Source organism: Rana temporaria, chromosome 12 (genome assembly GCF_905171775.1).
Source record: "Rana temporaria chromosome 12, aRanTem1.1, whole genome shotgun sequence".
NCBI classification, from domain to species: Eukaryota; Metazoa; Chordata; class Amphibia; order Anura; family Ranidae; genus Rana; species Rana temporaria.
In genome coordinates, this window is record NC_053500.1 from 22,349,316 (window position 1) to 22,371,657 (window position 22,342).

The following is a 22,342-nucleotide window of genomic DNA, read 5'->3' on the forward strand; positions in this document are numbered from 1 at the left end:
CAGTGGTGGCCCGTAATTTAGAGCATTGGCTCTTACAAATTAAGGCACATATTGAGGCCGGAACGCCAAAAGAGACTATACTTTCCTCTTTTCCAACTTTACTGAGTGGCGTACGGTATGTAGCGGACGCCTCAGCAGAGTCAATCCGCATGTCTGCCAGATCTGCAGCTCTATCTAATTCTGCAAGAAGAGCTCTCTGGCTCAAGACATGGCAGGGGGATAGCGCCTCAAAGGTTAAATTGTGCGGGATCCCCCTTACAGGAGACTTATTATTTGGGCCAGGCTTGGAGGCTGTCTTAGATCGTACAGCCGACAAGAAGAAGGCTTTCCCCTTAAAGAAAAAATTTGGGGGACAGACAAAGAAAAAATTCTGGACCCAAAAGAAGGTGGAAGTCCCCAAACCTGAGGGAAAGAAAAAGTTTTGGGGACCAAAAGGGAAAGGCCGTGCCGGGGCACTTTTTCGTGCTCCTGAACAGCCCCAAAAACCTCAATGACGGAGTCAAGGTGGGAGGAAGGTTGGGGGCCTTTCTCCCACAATGGGAGACGATCACCAGCAACCAATTTGTGCTGGGGATCATAAGGAGAGGGTACAGACTAGAGTTCTCAAGTCCCCCCCCATCCAGACTCTTAGTCACCAATTTGCCCCAATGCAAAGAGAAATCTGTGGCTCTGATCTCCTCTCTTCAGGAGTTGGAGGATCAGGGGGTGGTAGTTCGGGTTCCATCGGAGGAGATAGGAAAGGGCTTCTACTCCCACATATTTGTGGTCCGCAAGCCTTCAGGGAAATTCAGGCTTATACTGAATTTAAAACCTCTAAACACCTCGGTCACGTACAAACGGTTTCGGATGGATTCCATCTATTCCGTGAGGACACTCCTCTTTCCGAACTGCTTCATGGCATCCATAGATTTAAAGGATGCCTACCTACACATCCCAATAGCGGAATGCCATCAGAGATTTCTCAGACTGGCCGTGAGGTCCAGAGAGGGGATGTTTCACCTGCAATTCAAAGCACTCCCCTTCGGGCTCTCCTCTTCCCCCCGCATATTCACCAAAGTGATGGTGGAGGTACTAGCCTTTCTACGTCTCAAGGGCATCCTGGTGGTAGCTTATCTGGACGATCTGCTATTTTTTGCAGACTCCCCGACACGGTTGTCCCAGGACCTCCAGGTTGCAAAGGGGATTCTGGAAAACCTAGGTTGGTTACTCAATCTGGAAAAATCCAGCCTGACACCCTCCCAAAGAGTCACTTTTCTGGGATATGTACTGGACTCAACCAGACAGATGACTTTTCTCCCAATAGAAAAAGTTCAGAAGGTGGACAACGTAATATCACTTCTTCAGAGCAGTGGCCAGCTTCCGATAAGGAAAGTCATGTCAGCTCTGGGGTTATTAACATCTTGTCTTCCTGCAGTGCAGTGGGCGGGTCTGCATTTCCGACCTCTACAACTGTTCATACTGAACATTTGGGACCACAAACCGGAATCCTTGGATTCCCTGATATCCATACCGGTTCACATCAAGAGGTCCCTTTGGTGGTGGAGGAAGGGGGCGAACCTTTTACAGGGCCTGGATTGGATCTCCCCGATCTCCAGAACAGTGACAACAGATGCCAGTGGCTCCGGTTGGGGAGCACACCTGGACTCCCTTCTGACACAGGGTCGCTGGGCAAAAGAGGACTCGCAAAAATCTTCGAATTGGAGAGAACTAAAAGCGATAGAGTTAGCCCTCAAAGCCTTTCAGAAGGAGCTGCAGGGACAGCATGTTCGAATCAGGACAGACAACTCCTCGGCAGTAGCTTATGTCAACAAGCAGGGGGGCACCAGGAGCAAGTCCTTATGGGATCTGACAAAATCTATTCTCATATGGGCGGAGGCCAATGTCTTGTCCCTCTCAGCCATACATCTGAAGGGAGAATTAAATCAGGTCGCAGACTTCCTCAGCAGGAAGAAACTGAGGGAGGGCGATTGGGTTCTGAATCAAGAAGTTTTCAGAGCGATCACTCAAAGATGGGGTCTTCCGGAGGTGGATTTATTCGCCTCAAGAGAAAATGCCAAAACTCGGCTCTTTTTTTCCCTAAACAGATGGGATGGAGCTCTGGCGGTGGACGCTCTGGCCCAAACCTGGAAGTTCTCCAGGTGTTATGCTTTCCCCCCTCCGGTTCTAATACCAGCAGTCCTGAGGAAACTGCAGGGGGAGAACACAACACTCATTCTCATCGCACCTCATTGGCCCAGGAGACCATGGTTCTCTATCCTAAAAAATCTATCGATAGAATCTCCTTGGATTCTACCAATTCGGGAGGATCTCCTTTTGCAGGGTCCAATCTGCTGCCCGCAGGTAGAGAGATGGAACCTGGCAGCCTGGCTTCTGAGGAAGAGCTGCTGAGGGGCAAAGGGTTTTCAGAACGCTTGGTTGAAACACTCCTAAGCTGTAGAAAGAAGGAGACGCAAGCCATTTACCAAAAAGTGTGGAAACGGTTTAACATCTGGTGTGCAGAAAGCTCCTTCAGTGTCAACAGCTCTGTGGCTGTTTTAGAATTTCTTCAAGCTGGAGCTGATAAAGGGCTGGCAACTAGCACGCTGAAGGGTCAAGTGTCAGCGCTAAGTGTATTTCTTGAAAAACAACTAGCATTTGACCCTTGGGTCTCTAGATTTTTTAAGGCTTTGAGTAGACGGAGACCTGTAAAAACCTCCAACTTCCCAGTTTGGGATCTCTCATTGGTTCTTCAAGCCTTTACAGTAGAACCATTTGAGCCTTTAGACAAATGTAGTTTAAAAGTGATCACTCTCAAAACAGTATTTTTAGTAGCGATCACTACTGCCAGGAGAGTGAGCGAACTCGAGGCCCTATCTATTAGGGTCCCCTTTTTTCAAGTTTTTCCGGATCGCATCATTTTTAAGACAGATCCGGCTTTTCTACCAAAGGTAGCTTCTAAGTTTCACAGAAGTCAAGAAATAACATTGCCTTCTTTTTGTTCAAATCCTGTGAGGGAACAGGAACACAAGTTTCACAACCTAGACGTTAGGAGGTGTGTCCTACAATACTTGGATTACACAAGTCAGTTCAGGAAAGCTGATTCACTATTTGTTTTGTTTTCTGGGTCCAAGAAAGGGTCTAGGGCTTCTAGACGCACGATAGCCAGGTGGTTAAGGGCAGCCATCGTTCTAGCCTATTCTTCTAGGGGAGTAGAGCCTCCACAGGGTATCAAGGCTCATTCCACCAGGGCAGTAGCAACTTCCCAAGCAGAGTGTGCTGGTGCTTCCCCGGAGCAGATCTGCAAGGCTGCAACATGGTCTAGTTTCTCAACGTTTGTAAAACATTACAGACTGGACCTACTTTCAACCAAAGACCAGGCTTTTGGACGCAAAGTACTGCAAGCAGTTGCCCCACCCTAGGGTAAGGTGCTCGCTTATCCTCTCTACAGTACCTGTCCTGAAAGACGAACAGGGAAAAACGGGGTTACTTACCGGTAACATCCCTTTTCCTGGAGTCTTTCAGGACAGCACTGGTACCCACCCTCTTTGTTGTAGGGGATATTATGGAAACTCATCAGACGAGGCCGTCAGGTAAGATGTAATTTTATACTTTTATGACGTGTTCTTGTGTCTCCCCAGCTGGCCGGAGGTACTCTGGAAAAAACTGAGGAGCTGAGGGAGGATGAGGCTTAAATTCTTAATTGGAAGGCGGTGTTTCCTGTGAGGGGAGGAGCCTGTGTCTCTCTACAGTACCTGTCCTGAAAGACTCCTGGAAAAGGGATGTTACCGGTAAGTAACCCCGTTTTTTTTTGGTTCCATATACTTCAATGGAGAAGCTGCAGAAAAGCATGTAATGTGTTTTTGCTGCAATTTGTGTTTTGTAATCTGCCCAACAACAAATTGGCCCAAATTTTTTTTTAAATGCAAATTTTTTTTTTTCAGGCTATTATCTGATTAATCGAAACAATAATCGGCCAACTAATCGATTATGAAAATAATAATCGTTAGTTGCAGCCCAACTTCTGTGGTTAGCCCATCATGCTGAAGAACTGCATGCAGTTAACACACATATTGCCAATATTTGGGTAATGACATGACCTGTATGCCCGGCCCCTCTGTTTATGAGGCAGAGGATGCAGCCCTGTTGGAGAAGCTGCCACATACATGACAGATTACTAGCATGGTACACAATGAATACTTCTGTATGACAGTTCAGAGTTGGTCTTAAAAGCAGTATTAAACCCAAAAGCAAACATTATATTGAAGCTTACCAATTTTTAGATGTGATGGCCGTATTAACTGCCCGTCGTTTTGCAGCGGCAGAATGGCTCCCCTGCGCGAAACGCCGTAGCTGTCCGGCGGCCAATTTAAGGGGTATAAGGGGCCTGCGCCTGCCGTGCCGCTGAGGAGCCAATACACATGCCTGGCAGACGCACCCATGATCACTCCTGACAGAGCCAGATCATGTGTTCCTAGTAAATAGGAATAACGAACGGTCCATTTCCCTACAGTTAGAACACACTAAGGGAACACATTTAACCCCTTGATCGCCTCCTAGTGTTAAAGAGGTTGTAAAGGTTCGTCTTTTATTTTTTAAATTGGTTTCTTTAAGCTAGTGCATTGTTAGTCCACTTACCTTTTTCTTTGATTTCCCTTCTAAATGTTTTTTTTTCTTCTTTGTCTTAATTTCTCACTTCCTGTTCCTTCTCAGTAAGCTTTCCACCATCATCCGAGTGGTGGAAAGTCATTTAGAACAGCTTACTGAGGAAGAACAGGAAGTGAGAAATTCAGACAAAAAAAAAAAAGCATTTAGAAGGGAAATTGAAGGAAAAGGTAAGTGAACCAACAATGCACTAGCTTAAAGTAACCCATTTAGAAAATAAAAAACGAACCTTTACAACCCCTTTAACCCCTTCCCTGCCAGTGACATTTATATAGTAATCAGTGGCTATTTTTAGCTCTGATCGCTGTATAAATGTCAGTGGTTCCAAAAGTGTCCGATTTGTCTGCCGCAATCCCGATAAAAAAAAAAAAAAAAAAATTGCAGATACCTGCAATTACTAGTAAAAAAAAAAAAAAAAAAATCGGCATAAAACTATCCCCTATTTTGTAGACGCTTTAACCTTTGCGCAAACCAATCAATATATGCCTTTTTTTATCTAGTGGTCCAGAAAGTAAGTCTGTTTTCAACAGAAAAACGGTCTTGTAGTTACATGGATGATACGGACCATTTATCACTGGCAGGGGTGCTTACAATGATCAGCTGTAAATCTTTTATCCCAAAAGTAACTGATTAAAAGCTATTAGTTGGAGTTCAGCTTCAATTTGTTACTGTATTTAAATCTAAAACGCAGCTGCCCAAATCTGCCTCCTGTTCTCATTTATCCAGGTGGGTGTCTATATAATACAGGGGTTTTACCGGACAGATCGCCAGAGGAAAACTAAAAACAGACAATACATCTAATGATTGGTAAGCTGCAATATAATACATTTTTGTTTTTTAGTGTATTCCCGCCAGTTTCCTAAATGGAGAACTGGCGGTACTTAAAGCTGTGATTCACCCTGCTGAACAACATTTCAGCATAAAATTCGGCATCGTAGCGCGAGCTACAGTATGCCGGTCTTACATTTTTTAACCCCGTACTCACTGTTTAATCGTACATAGACGATTCCGTCTGCCGCGGGGAATGGGCGTTCCTAGCAAGAGGGAGGGTGATTGACGGCCGACTCTGGCACGTCACGCTCCCCGAAGACAGCCGGAGTAGGTCTCGGCTCTTCACGGCGCCTGCGCACAGGCTATGCGCAGGCGCCGTGAAGAGCCAAGCCTATTTCGGCTATTTCCAGAGAAGCGTGAGGCGCCAGAGCCGGCCGTCAATCACTTTCCGTCTGGATTGGAACGCCCATTCCCCGTGGGCAGACGGAATCGTCTAGGTCGGATTAAACAGTGAGTACGGGGATAAAAAATGTAAGACCGGCATACTGTAGCTCGCGCTACGATGCCGAATTTTATGATAGAATAAAAAAAAAAAAAAAAATTTTATTCTAGGGTGAACCCCCGCTTTAAGAATTTGTTGCTGCTATAGTGATAGATTCCTAAACTGGCCGTAGTAGGAAATACTAGAATTTGCCACACATGTTGGTAATGTTACCGACACTGGTGCACATGCTTGCCCAAGGCCTGATTCACACCTATGCAGGTTGCAGTTTGCATATTCCAGGTGAATTTTTAAATACATCCTGCCAGCGCACCGCTCCAGTGTGAAAGCGCTACGCAGGCGCCATTTTTAGCGATATAGCGCTCTGAAGCGCCTCAGCGTGAAATCAGCCTTATGCATACCGGTTTATTATAATCATTCTTAGAAAACAGCAAATAGTCCCTGCACATGAGAAATAGCCTAATAGGGTACAAAAGAACATCCTTTTTTTAGGAAAATACTAAATGCAGAACTGGCCTCTGCACTTCAGAACACTAATGACCAAAAAAAGACCACAACAATATAAACAGGACTTGTATTGTTAAATATGAAAAAACAAATAATGTTATTTTAGACTATATATCAGAAATAATAAAATGAATGGCAGAATATTGCATCAAAATGCTGTCCAAGGTTCACCCCAGTAACTGCTCATTAGTATGTTGCTTCCCTGCAGATAGAACAATATCAGGATTAATACTGTACACTACAGAGAAGGAGATTAGCAGAAAGTATTTCCTTACATTACCATGTCTGCAGTCTGTTTCTTTTCATTCTAGAATGTGACAATCCTGGACTGCAGGTTCCATCACAGATTTGGCAGGAGTGTAAACGTAGGCTAAAATTAAATGACAGTGCATCTGCCTAAACCCTTCATGGTGCCTAAACAAGACACCTGTCCTTGCACTCGGTGACACAATAAACACGCTCTGCCTCCCTTCTCTTTCCCGTTATCCACAATCCTTTTGGCACTATTTGTTTTGATGTCACGGGTGAAATGCTTGATGTGAGGTGAGCACAGCCCACAGCTCCTCCCTTCCAACCTCAAAGAAATGGGGCTGTCACTGAAGTGCAAAGAATTGTGGGTAAAATCTAGCATAATACAGATATCCGCAGTAAGTGCATACCTAAAGCAACATATTACAGATCAAGTCCCATGTGCAAGGCAGGCAGCTGCTTTAAATAACTGTAAAATGTCAGATGTATGTGCAGCTCCTAACACTTTACCATTAAATGTTTTAGAAAACAAGAAATGTTCCTCCTATGTTTATATTGCGGAGGAGTAGAGGTGGTTTAAAAAACGGCACCTAGCAGAATTTACCAGATTTTTCTAAATAAATGACATGGCGTTTTTTTCAAAAATGCTTTACAGGAGTACATAGAGACATGCACCTCATTCTGTATCTTCAGGAGAGACCGAAGTCTAAATCCCAGTACACACGATCGGTTTGTCTGATGAAAACAGACCGATGGACCGTTTTCATCAGACAAACCGATCATGTGTGGGTCCCATCGGTTTGTTTTGCATCAGTGAAAAAAAACATGTATTAAAATTTTCCTACGGATAAAAAACCGATAGAAAAAAAAAAAAATGATCGTCTGTGTAAAAGTCCATCGGCCAAAAATTCACGCATGCTCAGAATCAAGTCGACGCATGCTCGGGAGCATTGAACTTCATTTTTCTCAGCACGTCGTAGTGTTTTACGTCACCACGTTGAACACGGTCAGATTTTTGACTGATAGTGTGTAGGCAAGACCGATGAAAGTCAGCTTCATTGGATATCCGACCAAAAAATGCATCGGATTAGATTCCATCAGATATCCAATCGTGTGTACGGGGCTTTATGGTTCTACCATAGACAGACAGACACGTTTTTGGTGGAAGTTAATCTGTCAGTGAGAAAGACTGAATTCACACACGATGGACAGCTGCCACAGCTCTTTACCTCTGCACAAGCTCTCCATTGTCTGTATTCTATCAAGGAAATGCCCTCTGTCAAAAAATGACCCAGATGGGTCTGCACACGTGCAGTACGCAACGTCACTCCAGCTGATATGTTGATCAGCTGGCGTGACGTCAACACGGTTTATGTGCAGATCCTCGAAGGCATTATCTGAAGATCTGCTAAGGGCCGAGAGAGAATGGAATTGTCAGATTCTGCCTCACTGTTGCGGGCGGGTTTTGGCAGTATTGAACGGCGTGTTTTCTGCTGCACAGCGTCTTGAGTGTGTTCAACGCCAGGTTTTGGCTGTGTCTAAGGGTGGGTTAAAACGCACACAAAACCTGTCCGCAATAAAGAGGCAGAATTTGACAATTACATTCTCCCTCGGCGCTTAGCAGATCGTCGGATACTTCCCCTGATGACCTGCGCATGCGCCATGTTGGCGTCAAGCAAGCTGATCAACATATCAGCTAGAGTGACTTTCGCACTGCACATGCGCAGACCCATCTGAGGCGTTTCTCGATAGAACACTGGCTGTGGTAGGGGCCACAATTCAGTGTATCACATGACTCTTTTTGTACAAACTTTGAAGTGTACAAAAGTACACTTCATTCACGACAATGTACAGCAGTGCGATGCGTTGCTGTACACGACTGTGCGATTTGGCGTGGTGCGATAGAACGCAACATTTTATCGCAGCGTTGCAGTGTTAATGAGACACATAGGAAACAATTGTTTCCTGGGTGTCTTTGCGGTTACAGCCTTTTTTACCACGCAGTAAAACATCTGTCACTGCATATAGTGTGAATTTACCCTAAAGGCCCTTTCACACCGAACGCATTTGGCTGCAGTTTAAACTGCACAGACAGCCAAAATCAAGGTAATCCTATGGGCATTTTTCACATCATTGCAGTGCAGTTTAGCACAGTTAAAAAAAAAGTAAAGCATGCTGCATTTTTCTGCAACACAAATGCAGGGAACGCACTACAAACATGCTACAAAACAGCTTGCTACAAATGCACCGCACCATGCCCCTTTAAGCCAAAAAAGCCAAGCCCAAGAACATATAGAAAAATGCACTGTACACGCAGCGCAAAACACATTCAAGCGCGCATCAAGCACACTTCAAATGTATGCAAACATGCAGTCAAAAACGCTCAGTCTCTGGTGTGAATGGGCCCTTAGGGTTTTAAGAAGAAACCAGGATATCCCAGATAAATATTATGCAATACAAGGAGAACACACGAGCCGGATGTAGAAAGGGTTTCGTCCTGGAACTAAACTGAAGACCCTAGTGCTGCTAGGTATAAGTTCTAGCTACCTGCATTGCCAATGTGTTATTCCAGGTCTGAACAGGCTAAATGACACTAGAACTTAGGCCTGGTTCACACCTATGCAGTTTGCTTTTGATCCGCTTCTGCAGTGCTTTTTTGCACACATGTTTTTGACACGGCAAAAATCTGCATTGAAGTCTATTGAACCAAAACCAGTTTTGCATTTAAAAAGTCCCTGACCCTTTCAAAAAAGCATAATGTCAAAATATCCCATTGGAAACCATGTTAAACGCATAGGCATGAACAAGGCCTAAAGGCAAAACTGTTTTTGTCATTTATAGAGAATTTTAGATAGAAAAAGGGAGGGATATAAACCTTGTCAGTTTATTTTTTGCCATCTGTGTCTCATTGGGGAGATTTTCCTTCACTTTCTGTCTTGTAGCCGCAACAAGAAGTGAGAGATAATCCTTCCAAAGTGAGGGTATAACTTGTTGTCAGAGTCCCTCTAGACCTAGAGTCCCTATTGGAAGATTTCCCCTGTTCTGGTGACTATTTAAAATTTGGGATTTTCTTTTATGTTCACTCTTGGTGAGAACAGTAAACATCAATAAGCAATAAACACCCGACAGGAGTTCTACTCCCTCTCTACCCAATCCAAAACAGCCTTAGTCAGGGAGGTGACCAAGAACCTGATGGTCACTCTGACAGAGCTCCAGCGTTTCTCTGTGGAGAGAGGAGAACCTTCCAGAAGAACAACCATCTCTGCAGATCTCCACCAATCAGGCCTGTATGGTAGAATGGCCAGACAAAAGCAACCCCTCAGTAAAAGGCACCTGGAGTTTGCCAAAAAGCACCCGAAGGACTCTGACAATGAGAAACAAAATTCTCTGGTCTGATAAAACAAAGATTGAATGCCTTGGCCTGAAGGGTAAGCATCATGTCTGGAGGAATCAAGGCACTTCTTATCACCTGGGCAATACCATCTCTACAGTGAAGCATGCTGGTGGCAGCATCATGCCACATGTGGGGATGTTTTTCAGCGGCAGGAACTGGGAGACTAGTCAGGATTGAGGTAAAGATGAATGCAGCAATGTACAGAGACATTCTTGATGAAAACCTGCTCCAGCACACTCTGAACCTCAGACTGGGGCAGGGGGTTCTCACCTTCCAACAGGACAACAACTGTGTAATGGAATGACCCGGGACAAACAGAGACTTTGTAAGGATGAGGGGTACTCCTGTACCGGCGTCACCAAGGAGTCTTATGTCTAGGGTCACCTTATGTCCGACTGTAGAACGTCTGTCTAAGATGTGGAATGTGACTTTTCAGGTATATTGAAGCCACAGTGTGTGATGAGGGGGGTGGAGAGTCTTTGTTCCTTTCATGCTTGAACTGCATAAAACCTTGAGAGTGTACCATTAAAGATGTCTTACATTTGAAACCAGAGAACATGGAGCAAGTCTCATTATTCTGGGAAATGGGATGCCTGCTGGTTGTCTGTGTGTCAGATGAGCTGTCGTAGTTGATGGAAGGTCGTAAACGGTGGTGACCGTTACAAACTGTAAGCACAAAGCCAAGATAACAAAGGGGTGGCTATGGGATAACTCCATGAATGTCCTTAAGTGGCCCAGCCAGAGCCCAGACTTGAACCTGAGTGAACATCTCTGGAGAGATCTGAAAATGGCTGTGCACCAACGCTCCCCATCCAACCTAATGAAGCTTGAGAGGTCCTGCAAAGAAGAATGGGAGAAACTGCCCAAAAATAGGCGTGTCAAGCTTGTAGCATCATATTCAATAAGAATTGAGTAATTTGTGCCAAAGGTGCTTCAACAAAGTATTAAAGGGGTTGTAAAGAAAAAAAAAATCCCTAAATAGCTTCCTTTACCTTAGTGCAGTCCTCCTTTACTTACCTCATCCTTCCATTTTGCTTTTAAAATGTCCTTATTTCTTCTGAAAAATCCTTACTTCCTGTTCTTCTGTCTGTAACTCCACACAGTAATGCGAGCCTTTCTCCCTGGTGTGGAGAAAGCCTCTTGAGGGGGCGAGCAGGAGGGTCAGGACGCCCACTAACACACAGCTCCTTTCTCTATCTGCAAAGTAGAGAGGTGTCCTGACTTGCCTGCTCGCCCCCCCCCCCCCCCCAAGAGGCTCTCTCCACACCAGGGAGAAAGCCTTGCATGACTGTGTGGAGTTACAGACAGAACAACAGAACATTTTTTACCTTTACAACCCCTTTAAGCAAATGCTCTGAATAACAAAAAAGAAGGTAGCGCTGCGCTGTAGGTGGGGGATGGGAGAGGTGTGTAGAGGAAGTAGGATGGTCTGTATGTGATTATAGCAATATAAACAACATAGCATCAAAAAATAATCGGTGAACTGGCTGACAGAAGTCTATCACTTCTATGCATGGGTGCTACAAGATAACTTCATGAACTCTATATGGTGAAGTGAAATAAACAATAAAATAAGTGATAAATAATGCAAATATAGATATACAATGTGCGTCACACAACACCCAAGTGGCTGGGCTATGCTAAGCTGATCGGTCCATGCAGCAGAGCTTAATAAGAACGGAAATATAAATAATAATCATAAGTCCAAAATTGAAAGGTGCTGGTGTAGATCCCAACATGTAAGGTGAAACAAAGAATGGATATCCAGTGATCCCTTCAGGGTGAATGAGGATGTAACCTTAAGATATCCTCATTCACCCTGAAGGGATCACTGGATATCCATTCTTTGTTTCACCTTACATGTTGGGATCTACACCAGCACCTTTCAATTTTGGACTTTTGATTATTATTTATATTTCCGTTCTTATTATTAAGCTCTGCTGCATGGACCTATCAGCTTAGCATAGCCCAGCCACTTGGGTGTTGTGTGACGCACATTGTATATCTATATTTGCATTATTTATCACTTATTTTATTGTTTATTTCACTTCACCATATAGAGTTCATGAAGTTATCTTGTAGCACCCATGCATAGAAGTGATAGACTTCTGTCAGCCAGTTCACCGATTATTTTTTGATGCTATGTTGTTTATATTGCTATAATCACATACAGACCATCCTACTTCCTCTACACACCTCTCCCATCCCCCACCTACAGCGCAGCGCTACCTTCTTTTTTGTCATTACTTTATGGTCTGATACACCTTTCAGTGCCGCAGCTGTAACCCCTCCCCCTCTCTCCCCCCCCCCCCCCTTTGGTAGCACGGTAATACTCCTTCAAATGCTCTGAATACTTATGTACATGTAATGTTTTTTTTTTAATATATAAATTTGCAAAGATTTAAAAACAGATTTTTCACGTTATTATGGGGAATGGTTTGTAGAATGTTGAGGAAAATAATGTATTTAATCCATTTTGGAATAAGGCTGTAACATAACAAAATATGGAAAAAGTGAAGCATTTCCGGATGCACTGTATACTAGGGCCAATCTAGACTTTATTGTTATTTTTTATTTATTGTTCTCATTACAGCTCCTGGTTAAAGCGGAGGTTCACCCAAAAAATAAGTTTTTAACATTACATTCAGCCGAGTTGTCATAATGACAATCGGCTGTATTTTTTTAATTTTATCCCCGTACATACCGTATTTTCACCGCCGCTTCCGGGTAGGTCTTCTGCGGGACTGGGCGTTCCTAACTGATTGACAGGCTTCCGACCGTCGCATACTGCGCGTCACGAGTTGCCGAAAGAAGCCGAACGTCGGTGCGCAGGCGCCGTATAGAGCCGCACCGACGGTCGGCTTCTTTCGGCAACTCATGACGCGCCGGTGAAAATACGTTATGTACGGGGATAAAATAAAAAAAAAACAGCCGTTATGACAACTCGGCTGAATGTAATGTTAAATTTTTTTTGGGGGTGAACCCCCGCTTTAAGTGAAGTCAGAGGGCCATTGGTATAAAGGCAGGACATTGTTCCACCGCACTAATCTTGCTTTCATCTATGCATGATTAGACAGAATATTAAAACGCAAGAGAGCAATAAGAGAAGTACAGACAGGTTTGGACCCCCTATGTGAGATATAGGGAGCAAAATCCTTGAGGGGGGGGGGGGGGGGAGAGACACGCATTAAGGTTTTTTTCTGTTCCTTTTTTTTGTTGTTGTTTTGTTGGGGGGAAGGGGTTATCTGGGAGATAGGAGGAAGGGGTGCTTGGAGTAAGCTAGGTCTAGGAGAGTAGGAAGACGTAATGGTATAGCTATTAGCGAGGAAGGGGGACTGTGGATCGGTGGTTAGGGAGAATAATGAATAATAAAATAAAGAATTTATAAAAAAAAAAAAGAATATTAAACGTAATTTGTAATATATGTGCAGCCAAAATTGTAATACAATTTCCACCCATCTGATTCAATTCAGCCTTATTCATCATATAAAAGTGAACAAGCCTGAACAAAAAAAAAAAACAACAGACTATCCGGCTTGCACTCTAGAATTACCCACTCAGATCTAGACAGACACTGACAATTCACACTGATCTTCCTTCTTTTAACAGTGTAAAGATGGTTTCTAAGACTACAGAGGCTGGGCTAATACACTGGGACAGATGAAGCAATAGTCCAATCACTAAAAAGGACAACTGACTGTTAACAGCAGACAAAACCCCCACCCAGTTGCCGTTGCTCAGAAAGCAAAAGCACCGTCAGACACACAGAGTGACATTCCAATTGTATATAGGCTGCAAGCCTATGACTACAGAGCGCAGAACAATGACAGAGTCCTCTAGTGGAGCTTTCTGCCAGTAAGAGAAGGTGGGAGTGTATATCTACAAGGTCAGCTGTCGCTGCAAGTGCTTCCCAGTGAAGGGGTGTGCACGGACTGCTGTTCTAAACCCGGAATTGGAATAAAAAGGTGGATTGGATTTTATGCACTGCTACAAATTTGGGATTAGTTGAGCCTTTGTGTGAAAAATCCCATTCAAAACGTAGCCCGCGTTTAAGCTGCTGCTTTATGTCTGCAGAGAGCAGTGCACTGGAGGAAAACAGAAACTGCATTGATTGCACTATGTAGAGCCAAAAGCCAATGATTGACTCTGCAACCATTACATTGTCATGTCTTCCAAAATACACCCTTTCATGTCTCGAAGCTGCAACAAACAAGCTGACCCTGGCATCCCTCGCAGCTTAAGTTATATTAATGACCTTTACAGGAATGTGCGATTGGCAGAAGGATTTGGTGGCCATGGAACAAGGTTAAACAAAGAACAGTGGAGACCCCGTGAGCTCTTAAAGACACAGACCGATTTGGGCAAAAGCTGTGACCCAGAACTGCGCCCGATTATACGCCGCAGAACAAAATCTCTACCCAGCTCTCCAGAGAGGAAGACGGCTGCCAAGTGTCGACCCCAGTGCAACAAAGTCAGATTTGCAGATGCGCTTGGTTTGGAGCTGGCAGAGGTAAAGGTGTTCAATGCTGGGGATAACCCATATATTCCACTGCACGTTCTCTCACGCCTCTCTATTAACTCTGACTTGTGCTGCAGCCAGGATTTGGAAGTGTCTCTCCAATATCTGGAACCGGACTTCAAGCAGCCTGCGGACTGCGAAGATTTCCTGGACCGTCTGAGGCAATACTATGTTTGCTTGGAGCATGTCACTAGTTCGGAAGAGCTGGAGATTTTTGGAACCATCCGCGTTTTGAATTTGGCCTTTGAAAAGACAGTAACAGTCAGGTATTCATTCACCAACTGGAAAACCCATTCCGACGTGCCTGCAGTCTGGCAAAGTAATGACAACAATGGTATTCTGAACTTGGATATATTTGCTTTTACAATCACATTACCGCCTTTTCTCACACAGATCTGCTCGGCGATACAGTTTGCTATAAGATACGATGTCGATGGTAAGGAATTCTGGGATAACAATCAGGGAAGAAACTATAAATTTACATCAAGAAGCCACACACTAAAAATGCCAAAGGACAGTGAGCAAAGCTGGATCCACTTTATTTGATTTTTGGATCTTGATGTTTCATTGGAAAACATTATCTTTCTAGTGGTTTCAGGTTTGTACATATGTACTAGAATGAGCAGTGTTTTATTGACAAAGGTAAACAATTGTCATATACTAAAGCTGGATGAAAGGGCATTTTTTGTTTTTGTTAAGCATGCATGTTTCCACAAAAGTGAGGTTGGTGTTTTCATGAATCATCTATAACACAATGACTTCACTGATATACAAAAGAGACATTAACAGTGATTTGCTGAAATGTATTATCTTTGGTATGTGTTACATAGTGGATCTTTCTTTATGCGATATGTATTTAAGACACTGAGATATAAAGAGAGCAAAGTCTAACTGAACATTGCTCCAATGCATATTTCTGACAGCAAGCAAAGGCATTATAGCACTGAAAAAGTTCAGGCAAACACTTGAAGGTTCATTTGTAAAGACAGACTGGACCAAAGGAAAACTGTAATAGTTAGTCAAAGAAGAAGACGAAGAAAAAAAAGATAAAAGAAAATAATATATACTGTATTTATTGGCGTATAACACTCACTTTTTACCCTGAAGATAGAGGGTAAACTGTGCCTGCGTGTGGAAAGTTTTTGCCTTTCTATCATCTCAAACCAGTCTGCCCATTCTCCTCTGACCGCTGACATCAACAAGGCATTTTCTTCCACACAACTGCCACTCACTGGATATTTTCTCTTTTCCTGACCATTCTCTGTAAATACAAAAGAGATGGTTGTGTGTGAAAATGCCAGTAGATCAGCAGTTTTTGAAATACTCAGACCCGCCTGTCTGGCACCAAAAACCATGCCACATTCAAAGTCACTAAAATCCCTTTTCTTCCCCATTCTGATGCTCGGTTTGAACTTCAGAAAGTTGTCTTCACCATGTCTAGATGGTCTGGAGTTGCTGCCATCTGATTGGCTGATTAGCAATGTGTGTTACCAAGCAATTGAACAGGTGTACCTAATAAAGTGGCCGGTGAGTACACACACATATATACATATATATATATATATATATATATATATATATATATATATATATATATATATATATATATATATATATATATATATACATACACACACACACACACACACACACACACACACACTGTATTTGCTGGCGTATAAGACTACCTTTTACACTTAAAAAAAACTGGCCAAAAAGCAGGGGTCGTCTTATACGCCGGGTCAGCTGCTTGGATGCCTGCTGGATGTGAGTTAATACTGTATGTAGCTTTGGCTACATACAGTATATACCGCTAAACCAATCCCGGTGAGCGATGTATTCAAATGAATACAGAGCCTGCTCGGATTGGGGTAACAACCTCTGCCAATCCGAGTGCCTACATACAGTAGCCGCTCGGATTGGCTTTGAGAGTCAGAGAAGTGTGGGCTGATGATGTTACAGCCTCTGCCAATCCAAGCAGACTTTGTAGAATACATCACTCGCCGTGATTGGCTTCATTTTCAGCAAGAATGAAGAAGAATATGGCTCGAGAAGAAAGAAATATAAAGCATCAGAATGGGGGTCGTCTTATTCGGTGAATACAGGCAAAAACTGTTTAAAAAACTGTAAAATTAGGGGGTCGTCTTATACACCCGGTCGCCTTATACGCCGGCAAATACGGTATTATATATATATCTCCAAACCAACACTACCCATTTTATAAGCTGTGTTCAGCGGCTTAAGTAGAATCCAGGCTATTGCCTAACTATGCTTCAACTTGTTCCCACCCCTCTCCTAACTTTTACTCCAACTACCCTGTCAAAGGAAGATGCATATACTTATCTATTTTGAGGGCGCTCCAGTGTGGTCATGCGATCATCTCCCAGCAGCTGCTTCAGGGGAGAGGGAGAGCCGACAATGGATGCCCCATACCAAGCCCATGTCACCACTCAGACATTTCAGCCCTTGTCAGTGATCTCTCTTCTCCCCTGCAGCCAACCGCTGGGGAGATCATGTGACCGAACCAGAGCAAACTCAAAATAGGTAATTGGGAGAGAATGAGAGCAGGTTTACGCATAGTTAGACAACAGCCTGGAATTCCACTTTAAATATGTTTGGATGAAGATAAAACTTCTACGTTGCTAGTTTCAGATTTAAAGTAGTTATACATGATCTAATAATTATTTCTACAAGGTTTTAAAAAATAGTCTGGAGGGAGTATTGGGTTGTTCACCTTAGTGCACGTGAAAAGAGAATTGCATGAGAATCATATAAAGCCTGAAGAAGGGATCTAAGGCATCCCAAAAGCTTGCATCTTTACTAACGTAAGTTAGACAATAAAAAAGGTATAAATTAAACTTCAACATTTTCTGCATGTGAAAAGATAAAAAGGGTGATTCTGAATCTGATCACAGGACAAGTCAATGAATCATAAGGGATACCACAAAGAAATAGCTTTGATATTTTTAGGGCTTTTTCCCTGGTTGCACTTTATCACTTGCAGTTTTAGTGTACAGATCTACGTGACCAGGGCTTTTTGTTCAGGATTCTGTTTCAGGTACTGCAGATAGGTCTGCACTGAACTCTGGGGTATGCCAGGCACTACATGAGAATGTGCAATGGCGTCTGTAGAAGACTCCAGCACTGCACAGATTTTTTTCCCTCTACAGTTATATATATTGCTGGGTCTGCCAGGTATAGGGTTAAACAGTATTCAAGACAGTAGGGAGTTTCATTCCCAAAGCTAAGCATTTAGCAAAATCTAGCAAAATCTGTTTTCGACCGATCTCTCCATAGCAAGCAGCGGCACTCGACAAGCCCCTCCCCACTCAGTAAGCAGAGAGGGACCTGCTGAGCTGGGGGACCGCTGCAAGCGGATCCGCCCCATGTGGAAGGGGCCTAAAAGGCAAAACCTTTTCTCATTTTGGATAGAGTAAGTTCTAGTTCACACCAGACAGAGTTCCATGTGCTATTTTTCTGCACTAAAATCCATGCACAGTGTTTTCCCATGTATTCCAATAGCTGTAGTTCACACCATGCAGTCGGTTTCCGGTTAGTTTCTGGTGCAGAAACTGACCGGAACTAACTGCATTAGTGCCGAAAAAACAGAACTGCACGGAACTGCATCTGGTGTGAACTGGAAATAAGGGAGGGCTATAACCCCTGTAAGGTTTATTTTTGCCATCTACCATTTGTCCTAATGGGGAGATTTACCTTCACTTTCTGTTCCAAGAGAGAAATCCCTGCATGTCGAGGGAATCTATTTGGGGACCCCCAGATCACCATAAGTAGTGTCCCAATTGGAAGATTTCCCCTTCCATTACTTTTCTGGGGACAACCAAAATGTGTGAATTTCTTTTACTTTCACTTTTAACCACTTAACTGCTTGCCGACCAGCCGCCACAATTATATGGCGGCAGGTCAGCTCTGCTGGGCGAGAGCACGTAGCTATACGTCATCTCGCCGAGCAGCCAATAGGGGCACGCTCGCTTCTGACTCTCGCGCGCGTGCCCGGTGGGCGCGATCGCCGCCGGGCAATCGCTCGTTACAGAGCGAGAACCGGGAGCTGTGTGTGTAAACACACAGCTCCCGGTCCTGTCAGGGGAGAAATGCCCTGACAGGACAGCGATCAGTCATTTCCCCTAGTGAGTCCACCCCCCTACAGTTAGAACACACCCAGGGAACATACTTAACCCCCTTCCCTGCCAGTGGCATTTTTTATAGTAATCAATGCATTTTTATAGCACTGATCGCTATAAAAATGCCAATGGTCCCAAAAATGTGTCAAACGTGTCGGTCATAATGTCGCAGTACCGAAAAAAAAAAAAAAAACGCTGATCGCCGCCATTACTAGTAAAAAAAATAAAATATTAATAAAAATGACACAAAACTACCCCTTATTTTGTAACGCAAACCAATCAAACGCTTATTGCGATATTTTTTTTACGAAAAATATGTAGAAGAATACGTATCGGCCTAAACTGAGGAAAACATTTTTTTTATATATTTTTGGGGGATATTTATTATGGTAAAAAATATTATTTTTTTTCATAATTGTCGCTCTATTTTTGTTTATAGCGCAAAAACTAAAAACCGCAGAGGTGATCAAATACCACCAAAAGAAAGTTCTATTTGTGTGAAAAAAAGGACGCCGATTTTGTTTGGGAGCCACGTCGCACGACCGCGCAATTGTCAGTTAAAGCGATGCAGTGCTGAATCGCAAAAACTGGCCAGGTCCTTTACCTGCGTAATGGTCCAGGTCTTAAGTGGTTAATGATAATGATAAACAGGACAAATAGAGAGGGTGAATCTCCCCAACGGGGCACAGACAGCAATTGTAATCCCTCTCCACTCTATCCAAAAAAAAAAAAAAAAAAAGTTTTCCATTGGTTATACTTTAAAATAAGCAACTAGCAAAAAGGAATTATTGGATGTCTGCACTTGCAGAGTCAGCTACCACAAAACAAACCTACGGGTATTAAAAGCATTGAAAAGTACCAATACAGGAAGCTCTTCTAAATCCCATGACATAAACCCATGATCATAATAATACACCACTTTTAAAATCCCGATTGTCAGAGCTTCAACCCCTCACATGGAGTAGTATTAAGAATGACCAAGATTGTAACTCATTGCATGGTACATACTTTTTTTTTTTTTGAGAAAGAATCATAGTTATGGAACACACGGTTGGAATTTCCAAAAACAAATGTTCGATGTGAGCTTGTTGTCGGAAAATCTGACCGTGTGTAGGTTTCATCGGACATTTGCTGTCGGAATTTCCAACAACAAATGTTTGAGAGCTGGTTCTCAAATTTTCCGACAACAAAAGTTGTTGTCGAAAATTCCGATCGTGTGTAGGACAATTCCAAGGCACAAAATTCCATGCATGCTCTGAATCAAGTACGAGACGGAAGCGCTCGGTCTGGTAAAACTAGCGTTTGCAATGGAGATAGCGCATTCGTCGTGCTGTAACAGATTGAAAAGCAAGAGGCTGAAAAGCACGAATTGTCTCTCACCAAACTTCTACTAACATGACTGGTATTGAACTTCCCTATAATAGTGCCGTCGTAAGTGTTGTACATGACCGAGTTCTTGGCGTTTGGAATTTCCAACATTTGTCCGACTGTGTGTATGCAAGACAAGTTTGAGCCAACATCCGTTGGAAAAAAATTGTTGGAATGTCCGATCGTGTGTACGCGGCATTACTATCACTTTAAAATAAAGAATCAGTTAATTCTTCAGAGATTCAAACCAGTTCAACAATCGTTTTTACCCTTCAGTAAAGGATGTACCACAATGCCCAGCTAGCCACCGTATATGAACAGACCCACAATTATTTGCAGGTATTTAATACTCAGGATGCTTTGGAACATAGATATTCCAACACAGTCCCACTGCAAGACAAGGCAAAATGCTTTGTCTCCTACCTGCCCAGTTTCCACCACCATGTTTGCGGTGGTGTGTGGGTGATGTGCACTGAAACAAAAATACGACAGGCCCACATTTTTAATGCATTATGATGCAAGAGGAGCTCCAGTCTCATCCAAAAAATCAGCCACTCCAAATTCTGTAGCTGACTACTTTTAATTTAGCCCAGGTTCACACTGGGTACGATTTGAGATGCGATTTCACATGTCAAATTGCATCTCAAATCGGCGGCATTTGCCGGCAATTGTACCGTCCTAATCGGTGCGACACCGCATCTGCGGCGCTGCACCGATTTCAAAAAGTAGTTCCTGTACTACTTTTTGCGATTTCGGGCCGCGATTTACATTGAATCCTGCACAGATGTCTCTTAAATCGCGGAAAAAACGCAGCCGCGAAATCGTGGTAAAAATCGCGATTTTACCGCGATTTTGAATTCGCAGCAGTGTGAACCTAGCCTCACGGACACTTAGGCCCCTTTCAGACTGGGGCGGGAGCTGCGGTGGCGGTATAACGCCGCTAAAAATAGCGGCGCTATACTGCCGGAATTGCCGCGGGTATCAGCCGCTAGCGGTGCGGTATTAACCCCCGCTAGCGGCCGATAAAGAGTTAATACCGCCCGCAATGCGCCTCTATAGAGGCGCATTGCTGGCGGTATTGCCGCGGTTTCCCATTGTTTTCAATGGGAAGGAGCGGTGAAGGAGCGGTATACATGCCGCTCCTCTCACCGCTCCAAAGATGCTGCTGACAGGAGATTTTTTTGTCTCCCGCCAGCGCATCGCCTCAGTGTGAAAGCCCTCGGGGTGAAAGCCCTATTTTTAGCGCTGTACCGCCTGAAAAACTCCTCAATGTGAAAGGGGCCTTACATGCCCTAGGATCCAGCCCTGTCCTCACCAGAGCCGATTCTTTAAATGGCTTCAGGTTCGGGGTACCAGTAGGAAAACTGGAAATTTTAGCTACTGAGTATTATAAATATTGACCGCCTAACAATTGCAGAAAATATACAAATCGTGTCAAGCGTGCTTCAAATGCATGTAAACATGTAGTCAAAAATGCACAGTTATATGCAGTTTCTGGTGTGAATGGGTCCTTATAGAAAGCAAATCATTGTATCCCAGGTAAAAAATTCACAAAATGCTAGGTCAACCCTTGATTGGTTGCTATGAGCAACAGTGCCACTTTTGATTTCGTTTATTTCTACAGTCCCAGAGCTTCTGGACACCCCAATGAATAACTCCTTAATATGTGGCTACTGTTATCACTGTAATCATAAACCAGGAAAAAAGCTTTGAACTGACAAGATTTTATCAAGCAAATCTCAATGTTATAAAATGTAAATAATAGCATTACCAATAGTTTACAGTTATGTGACTGAATATTTTAGTTTGTCTTCAAGAAAGGATTCACAACAGACACCTATGCAAAATCTCTTAAAAAGGGAATATGGTATTCTTACTCTGATTTACAGATGCAGTTCAATGGAACTACTGTATGGACATTTTCATGTTTACTTCAAAGACCACCTGTCATGTTTGATGGTATTTCAAAATTAGGTTTTTGACATTATGCAAATCCTGTATACACTTCTTTGTTGAAAGAAGTATTCAGTAAAGGATTACTTTAATTTGTGTCTACAGAGTGGCTCTTTATGACTGTTTAAACAATCTGTCACACATGATTATTCTCTGTGTTAAACAATCACTGGCTCCCTGTCCTTGAACTATGCACAGTAGTTACACTTGTAAATATACACTGTGATGCAAACTGCTGGCTCATTCATTTACCAAACTGCTAACAAAATTATATTTGCAAGCATTTTTTTTTTAGTTCT

The 22,342-nt window shown here is 43.3% G+C and overlaps 2 protein-coding genes across 6 annotated transcripts in view; one reads left to right on the forward strand and one right to left on the reverse strand.

Moving 5' to 3' along the window:
- FAM217B (family with sequence similarity 217 member B) overlaps window positions 1-22,342 on the reverse strand; it is a 47,378-nt gene that overhangs the window by 15,491 nt on the left and 9,545 nt on the right. Inside the window, exon 1 of one of the 5 annotated variants that reach the window (XM_040330010.1) lies at window positions 6,702-7,107. The exons of 3 other annotated variants lie outside the window; for them this stretch is intronic. In XM_040330010.1, the coding sequence (XP_040185944.1) occupies window positions 6,702-6,704 (3 nt within the window). In that variant the 5' untranslated portion in view covers window positions 6,705-7,107. Of the gene's footprint in view, window positions 1-6,696; window positions 7,108-22,342 lie in introns of those variants that run through there. One more of the 5 variants, XM_040330012.1, reaches the window with a different exon arrangement.
- PPP1R3D (protein phosphatase 1 regulatory subunit 3D) lies at window positions 13,770-15,599 on the forward strand. The gene has a single exon (XM_040330014.1). The coding sequence runs from the start codon at window positions 14,230-14,232 to the stop codon at window positions 15,127-15,129; it is 900 nt and encodes a 299-aa protein (XP_040185948.1). The 5' UTR covers window positions 13,770-14,229; the 3' UTR covers window positions 15,130-15,599.